The sequence below is a fragment of the Myodes glareolus genome, chromosome 8, assembly GCF_982192425.1.
Source record: "Myodes glareolus chromosome 8, mMyoGla1.1, whole genome shotgun sequence".
NCBI lineage: Eukaryota > Metazoa > Chordata > Mammalia > Rodentia > Cricetidae > Myodes > Myodes glareolus.
Genome location: NC_142033.1, coordinates 62,526,370 through 62,535,383, shown reverse-complemented (window position 1 = coordinate 62,535,383; position 9,014 = coordinate 62,526,370). Strand labels below are relative to the sequence as shown.

The window sequence follows — 9,014 nt, the reverse complement described above, 5'->3', positions numbered from 1 at the left end:
GTTGTGTGTGATTTCAAGTTGATACCGAGAAAATTAAGCACACATTTGCATGAGACTCATTCCTGGGACATTTTCAGGTTTTTTTTTTCCTCAAAATGGTACCTGTTACCAACTTCACAAATAAGCTTAATTAATCACTTTGAGAAGTAAAAGGACAGTAAGTATATCTTACAAAATAGTCAAACTTTAGATTTGACTCTACACTCAAAGAAAATGCAATACATTTCCCCCTCCTTTACATATTACAGGAAGAAGCTAATTGGAGTGTCCACAAGACTCAATTTCCTCAAAATATTAAGGTTACCTGCTTGCTCAGCCCTATACCAAATCTGTAGGGTTCTAGTTAGTTCTCAAATGATAATGAATCAAAATAAAAAACTCTTGACAGCTGGGTGACTCTTCAAAGAGAATGCCAGCAGATACATCAGTGTTTAATTCAAATGTCAGTTGAACTGCAGAATGTTCCAGGATTCCCCCAACTATGTTTCAATTAGGTAACTCCTGCTTCATTTGTAGACACCCTCACAGTCTCACAGGGAGGAAATGCTTACAGCCAGAGAAGCTAACTGCAGGATTAATTCCTTCTACAGCTTGGTTTGCACTTACAAGGAGAAGGAAGAAAAAGAGGCAGCGCACCATCTTCTTTTTCATGGCATACAATTATAATTAATTTCAAAAAGAAATTTAACTCAGCAGTATTTAGTATCTAAAACTGTTAATGTGTCAGAGTCACAATTTTATGAAAGCTCAATGAACTAAATATTTAGTAAACCTGAATTCAGACTAAAAATAAAATCACAACACAAGATATTGCTTGATAAAGTTCTCAAAGTAGTTTTTATTTATACATTTCTTCAAACACTTACGGAATTTTAAAAATCCCTCCCACATTCGACAGTTTAGGGACAGTAGTGGAATCAGGTGTCAAAAGCAAACACAAATAGACAGGTGCTTTTGCTAGCTCACTGAGCCACACTGAGAGGCCAATTTATTCTACAATCTTAAAGAATCTCATCTCTAGATGTGTTTGAATTGGCCCCTAAGAATTGTTAAAATAAAGAAAATGTTAGGAAAAAAGAGATTTGTTTCCAAAATGTCCAGTCTTTGAAAATAAAACTTCAGAAAGAGTATCTGAAAGGATCTGCAAAACTTGGTACAGTGTTTACACATAGAGAACCAATAACCCCCACTGACTAAATGCAAAATAATCTAAAAATACTTTAAATACCATGGCATTAGTGATACTCTTTTTAAAGCATTTCATTTAAAAGAAACCAGTAAGACTGTTCTCACCCTAATAAAAAATCCTGATCCCTTTCTAAAACAAAAATATACTTTGCAAGGAAAAACAACACTGTACAATTCACTGCTAAATTAAATTTCTGAGACTGTAAGAAATGAGGCCAAAACAATCCAAAAAGGGGGATGTTAACACAAGAAATGTGCTATAAGTAAAGTGCATGAAAGGAAGCCTGCTCAGCTAAATGAAGTACACAAAGGTCAGAAGTCAGGGGTCATTCGCCAGAGCGGCAGCAGGCTCGAAAACCACACTGCAAATTCTGGCATCCACTGGCGGTATCAGCATGAGGACCTGTATGAAAGTAAAAAACATGTGAAAGGAGGAACTTCTTAGAGACCATGCAAAACAGTTCTGCCTATTAATCTATAACTGTTCTACTAGCAGTTCATTAACATCACACAAGTGAAAACTTACAGTGAAAGCATTAAAACTTCAGACACAAACTGCCAGTAATCGTCGGACTTCATCTAAAATATCCTCCATGAAAGATGGAACATAGTAAAATTTTCCAAGAATATTACAACCCAAGATGAAAAAAAGACAATCCACAGAAACAAGATTGCCGGATAGTTTAAAAACAAACTCTTTGAACGTCCTTCCTAGAAACAAAACTAACACAAAGCATAACCCTATCTGAACTGTGTCAACTCAATAAATGGAACACTGAACAACTAGAATAAATGTCATATTCAAAGTTAAGAACAATATACTATATAGATCATATTCAATGTAGTGTGCCATACTCTTAGCATTTGGAGATATCTGAAAAAACAAATGGAAGCTTTACATGAAATTACTTCCCAAAACTGAATACAAAATGAATGACTAATTAAACATCTAGAATATAAAATAGTGATGCACTTACAAACAATAATAAACCGCTTGTGGAATAACTGGAATTTTACCCCAGCTGCACTATGCAACCCAGACACTAGGAAAAAAAAATCTAGATCTATTCAGGAACATAGTTAAAAATTAGAAAAGTACAAAGAAATTTCACAAAAGTTAAGAGTGCACTGAATAGGATGGTTTTAATAAAGAAAAACGAATGTAGAAGGGTTGTTTCTAGCATTTCAAAGACTCAATGTAGCTGGTACACTGAAGCAGTTCTCTATGCTTCCACTGGGAAAACCAAAATGAAGACATGAAATAGAACTTCAAAACAGAATGAACTTAACATCACACTACCCCTCAGTGATCTCCAGCTTAACACGAAATACAGTATCCATTTGCATCATTCTACTTTTCAAGAGCAGCAGTATACTGCAAAAGGTGACTATGCTAAACCCCTAGAAGACAGAAATCATGAAAGCTGCAACTAAACACATAGAATACATGTATCGCCAGACGTTAAACATTTCCTTTTATTCTCAAGATAGCACATATGAAAGAAAGTGAAGAATTTCTTAGAATAAAGTCTCTGAGATATAATGTTCATATATTTCACTATGTAAATGGCAAATTATCTTTAAGAAAAACTTTGACTTTTAAAAATTTTTAAGTAAAACTTGACTTTTACATTTATATATAGAATTGCAATCAATTATAATTTCACTTATGTTTACATATTTAAGATTGACATGTTTGGAATTAGCTTCAAATACGGAAAACTGACATGGTATACAATATGGAAATGGGAAATAGGGTATCAAAAAAGACTGGCCTCAGATTTCAGACTTTTAAAAATATACATGTTTGTAGGTTTAAAAAGTACCCTACAAAACAAGCAGTACAGACTCACTTTTACTTACTACAAGCCAAACTCTTCTATTTTTAATTTAAGTTGTATGCCAAATATTTAAAATTTATTTCTAAAAAATCCTATAAAGCAGCAAATTCTTTATTTTTCCTTAAAATAAGACACAAAGCTAAAAGATTTAGTACATATTTGGAATTGTTAGAAATGCCCTGGCAAAGAAACCTAAGTTTTGAAATTCCTCCCATTGTCAATCTTTGGCCAAGTTTTCCATGTAGCAAGTTTCCAGTTCTCCTGGCACAGTCAGTCCTCAACCATCCACTGCCCAGCGTGGCTTCACCCTTACACAGTACTGCTTTGCCACCAAACATCTCATCTTTTCACTCACTCCCTGACACTTAATCTATTTATGCTCAGACTGCTGAATCTTAACAAAATATAACTATTATTTATCAGTGCATAATTCTATTCTCAGCAACTATGGAAAAAACATGAAAATTTTTAACGTTCCAAACAGACCATACATGTCCATAGTCATACCACACACACACAAGCATACGTACACACATTTTTATGTTTGTTTCTTTGTTTAAGACCCAAAGATTTATGTCTTCCAGGCTGGCTGCAAACTTCTAAGTTGACGTACTATTTGTGCCTCAGCTTCCCAAGTAGCTGGACTAAACAGCTCCCTATACCCTGTCTACATTCATGACCTTTTATTTTTAGTGACAGAAAGGTAAAGAAGAAACACTATACTGAATTCCATATAAAATTTAGTATTTAAAAAAAAGGCTTGGGGGGGGGACAGTTAAAGCTAGAAGAAGTATTCAACTTTAAACAATTTAATATTAAACAAGTATTAACTTGTTTTTAAGGGAAAATAGTAAAAGGGGCCTCTACAGTATAAGTGGTCAAAGATGCTATTCTCCATTAGACTAACAGAGAACACTTTCCTTTAAATATCTGACTTAGCCAAATGGTTAATGTATCAGGCTAAATTATAGTAAGAATTAAGTTAAATTAAAAGGTAAAAATCTCCTACTAGTTAAAGCAAAGAATACTACATTTTTATATTGTGATGAAAAGAACTACAAAGGAGGTAGCTAATTCTGTTTATAAAAATGCCATGTTTTCTTGGTTTTAAGTACTATATATTACTCATGCTGTGCATATGTCTTCACTTACCTTCACTTACCTTTGATTCCTTTTTAACTTAAATTAGAAACATAAGAGAGCAAATCATCTGAGACTGTCACCTCCAGAACTATGAGCTAATCTATCTTAACTGCTAAATTATGCACAAACTGAAATGCAAGCAGCACAAGAAAGTTTACTCACTAACATCGTTCAACTGTTCTTCAGAGCTTGAAACTAGGCCATACAACTACTTTAATGATAAAGATTTGTGTAAATATTATGGATAAGACACCTTGCATATCCAAGTCAAATAACAATATAAAAATCACGGAGAATCATTCAGAAGAAGCAGAGTGTGTGTTTAACATCAGAGCTTAATACAGTATCTTGCTCAAAGTAGAAATGGAACAGCTGATGGCTAACACCTTCCCCAATGTTTGCCAGTGCTTAGAATACAAGTCAATCTGCCTTTTCATTCACTATTTACCTTTTCATTCACTATTTAATCTGAGTGACATTTATTAGCATTAAATTCTTTTAGCTAATAATGTGGTAATTATGTAGATTTTTAAATAAAATACATTTCAAATTAAATGTTACTTTTAAATATGTATGTTTCCTCATTACTCTGAACCATGTACTAAATCATAACCATTATTTTCAGAAATAAAAGTGAGGATTCCTAAACCTTCATCAAGTATTTCCTGTACAAGCTGAGCTTTGAACACACCATGACAATGGTGTCACCTTTTACAACTGGGTACAATTTTAGCAGCTTTAAAGTTGTCCAGATGTCCTTTGACAGAAAAGACTGACTCAAGTACTGCTTTAAGAGCAACTATCTAGAATCCTAAAAAGCACATTATATGAGAAGTCACCCTGTAAACTTTAAAGGATTTCCATTTCTTCAAAATCATGCTCTATCAACTTAAGAAAGGAAATTTGATATTATTTCAAGTACTGTAAATATCTCTCAAAACCTAAAAAACATCAGATCTCTCAATTAAAATATTCTACTGAAAATTAGAAATAAAAAAATACAGTCAACAAAGGAGTAAATAGCTCCTTTGGAATGCCAATATTAAATATTCAAAATAGATTAAGATAAAAATAATACTGAGAAAGGACAAGAGATTTTAAGCACTTAACTTTTTCATCTAAATATTTTCAAAGTTTAAATACACTTAAGTATAAAATAAGTAGGCAGATAATAAAATTGAACTAAAACTCAATACTTTCCACCAAAATACCTATATTCACTAAGCAAAACAAATTAGGTTATGAGATTTGTTTCCAAAGACAACCTATACTGAAATTATATAGGCAATTTAAATGTAACATACAAATAAAATATCTTATTTTAAAAGTACTTGCTAATTAGTCTTAAAATGTATCTTATAAGCCTTAGGAAGTTTTGTTTTTAAAAGCTGTACTTATTCTTTCAGATTACATGTTTATATATAGGTATATGTGCACATGAGTGTGTGCACTAGCCACAGAAGACAAATGGGGTGTTGAATCCCCTGGAGATGGAGCTAGAGGCAGTTGTGAGCTGCCCAATGTGTCTGTTAGAAACCAAACTCTGGTCCTCTGTAAGAACAATAAGTCATCCACTTAACCACTAAGTCATCTGTACAGTCCACTATGGCTTTATTTTTAATAACAAACAAAAGCTTCCATTCATGAATGTCCTTTTGTTTTGTTTGTTCAAACTATTCATTTTTTCCCACTCCTTGGCTATCCGCTGCCAGCAAGAGAAAGTAAAGATAGGGACTACCAAGTTGCTTTTGTTTACCTAGCTCCTGTCAGCTGTTCTCCCTGAGATAAACTCTGATCTTCCCTTTCATTTTAGAATAACTGGACTCTCAAAAATAACAGTGTGTAGTATAAGATAGGTATAACAGAATGGAGTTGTTTAAGTTTGTTTCTAGTTATAAATACAAGATGATTTGTTTATTAATTGAGGAGCAGCTTTATTACGCTTCTGAAAAATTGTTAATACTAAACATTTGAAACTGCGTAATCTAACCAATAGACTTTAAAAAAGGAAAAAAAGTGGGAGGAAGAATGTGTGTGTTGACTTTTTTTCTTTCTTTCTTTTTTTTTTGTTTTTTTGTTTGTTTGTTTGTTTGTTTGTTTCTCGAGACTGGGTTTCTTTATAGCTTTGGAGTCTGTCCTGGAACTAGCTCTTGTAGACCACGCTGGCCCCAATCTCAGTAATTTGCCTGCCTCTACTTTCCTAGTGCTGGGATTTAAGGCATGCATCACCACAGGGCTGTGTGGGATTTTTAAGATGGGGTTTCACAAGATCCAAGCTGGACTTGAAGCAAGGGATGTCCTCGAATTACTGACACTATCTCCTGAGTGCTGGGATTAATTATAAGCATGAGCCACCACTCTTGGTTTTATGTGGTGCTGGGGCTCAAACCCAGAGATTCACGCATGCTAAGCAAGCAGTCTTTCAAAAAGCTACAACCCCAAATCATACTTCATGATTTTTAAATCAGTGCAGGAATCAGTAATCAACTTCTAAAACAATATAGGAATTTTGGTCATGCCTAAGCCATCTCAGTCTTTTCTCAGTACTGTACAATCTACTTCCTCAGTCTTGAGGGAGATTAATATGAAATAAGACACAGGGCTCCTGAGAAGTTCACATTACCAAAGTCTTCCTTTGTCTATCTGCCACACTGGCTAAAGCAGTGCTATGAGAAAAATGAGTCTATCATTCCTAAGAAATCAGTGTGTCTAGAAAATCAATACTCTTAAGTTGTTAATGGTAAGTGCTAGAATACTACAATGGAATTCCCAAAATCTCAGATAATCTTAGTGATTCTATAACAACTTATCTACTTTTAAATGATTTAAACTCTTACATGCTTAAAATTCTTTTAGAATGGTAAGAAACTTATATTCAAGAAGTAAGTAAAAATGTGTGTTATTTTGATTTTACTACCTTAGAGAACCAAATCATTTTAATTTTATTAAATTTAAAAGAATAACCCTAAGACAATCTGTACAATTGAGAATCTAGAAAGCAAATAGAAACTATAAAAATTATCAGAACTGCCAAAAATTTTAAATGCATTCTTCCAAGTATCTCACTGTTAAAAGGCATTACCGTTAATGTTGTCACAGTAGTAAAAGTATTCATCATTTAGGGAAGGACATGCTGAGACCAAATCCTGCAGCCCTGCACCAGTTACAGTAAGACAGCCAGAGAGATTAAGGTGCTCCAAGTAAGGCAGTCCTCCTCCCAGAGTCAAAACCCTGCAAGAGAAATAATGTAACAGTCAGGAAATACTAACCTTTGAAACTTTTAATATTTTGAAGGCCCACTAGATCAATATTTTACATACCTCTCAATTTGCTAATAAGAAAAGTTAAAATTTTTTTATAAAACACTGAATACTAACTCATCCTTAAGCAGAAATACACTGACTCAAAAAAGTGTTGTAAATTTTTCCCAAAGACTCCAATAAAGCAACATATGACACCTTGTGTTATAAGAATATTATAGTAACTCAATTCTCACATGAAGAAACACTGAGACTTAGAGATGTACTGTTCATTCTCCCAACACACTGTCTAATAGAGTAAAAACTATCAAGGAAATTCCTGAAGTCTAAAACATAATTGCCAGTTCTGGAGTTCCTCCCATAACCTAGTGAACTGGCCCTGCAGATGTCAGAGAGGGAAGGGAACCAAACCATGCAAAAAGATAAGAATGAAAACCCAGTGCAGGCTGACATCATCAACTACTTCAGGGAGTCTAATACCAGGCGGTTCATTGCCAGCATATTTAAAACACAGTACGATTTGGGAAAAGGTAACAGGACAATCAGTGCAATCAGTCCAATTCCAGGTGCACAATAAAGCTTAAGGTGTGAACATAGAGACTTCTTTACAAAATACAAGGGACCACGAGGATCTAGCTAACAGGCCTAGAATTAAGTGTAGACTCTGACAGAAAGCACAGAATTCAGCAGGCCATAAAGTACATGAGACATCTCCAAGCCTAAAGATGGGTAATCTAGGGAGGAAAGAGTGTGGAATAATCATTCTGGGGAATCCGGACGAGCTCTGCCTCCACAGACAACAAAAGATCACCAGGTCATTAATAAAATCCATTCTTAGATTTCTGGATGGAATGCAGGTATCTAAATTTTATTTCCTTACATTGAGGAGACACCCCTGTATGATTATCATTCCTGGTACTCTTAGTGCTTCTCTGTGAGTACAACGACAACTATGCCAACAACCTAGTGATTCCTACACATACATGTATATATAAACATGAAAACATGTTTATACCTAAACTAGCATATGAATATTCGTAGCAGCATTATTCACATCAGACAAAAAGCAGAAACACCCCCAAATGTCCACTGATGAATGGATAAACAAAATGTGTTATAGCCATATATTTAAATGTTATACAGCTATGAAGTACACACAGGTTATGATCTGCACAAACTTTAAATGCATTATGATATGGGGGGGATAGCAAACATTGAATACTGTCGTTTAACAGTAGGTAAACCCACAGAGATGCCTGATAGATTAACTAGCTGTCAGCAACTCAGGACAGGAATAACTGGAGCAACTGTTAATAAGGATTTTTATTTAGGGGTTGACAAAAATATATTAAAAGGTTAGTGGCAGTAAAATTGAATAGGATGCAAATTTATTTAAGTGTTTAAAAAGAAACATTTTTATACACATTCATGTATAAAAACTACAATAGATTAAAATATATCAAGAATAAGATTGAGAATGCCAAGATTCTATACAATAATAATTAAAAGACTACTAAAACATCAAAAAATGGGATAACTAGAAACGAAAGAGACAAATTAAGAAACTAATATGCCAAATTCA

General features: G+C 33.9%; 1 protein-coding gene across 2 annotated transcripts in view; it reads right to left on the bottom strand.

The window, feature by feature from the left end:
* Window positions 1-810: 810 nt before the first annotated feature.
* Window positions 811-9,014, bottom strand: part of Fbxl5 (F-box and leucine rich repeat protein 5) — a 43,237-nt gene continuing 35,033 nt past the window's right edge. For both annotated transcript variants that reach the window (XM_085691929.2, XM_085691930.2), the window contains 2 exons: window positions 7,255-7,403; window positions 811-1,591 (listed from right to left, as the gene is read on the bottom strand). In XM_085691929.2, the coding sequence (XP_085548055.2) occupies window positions 1,515-1,591; window positions 7,255-7,403 (226 nt within the window). In that variant the 3' untranslated portion in view covers window positions 811-1,514. The remainder of the gene's footprint in view (window positions 1,592-7,254; window positions 7,404-9,014) is intronic.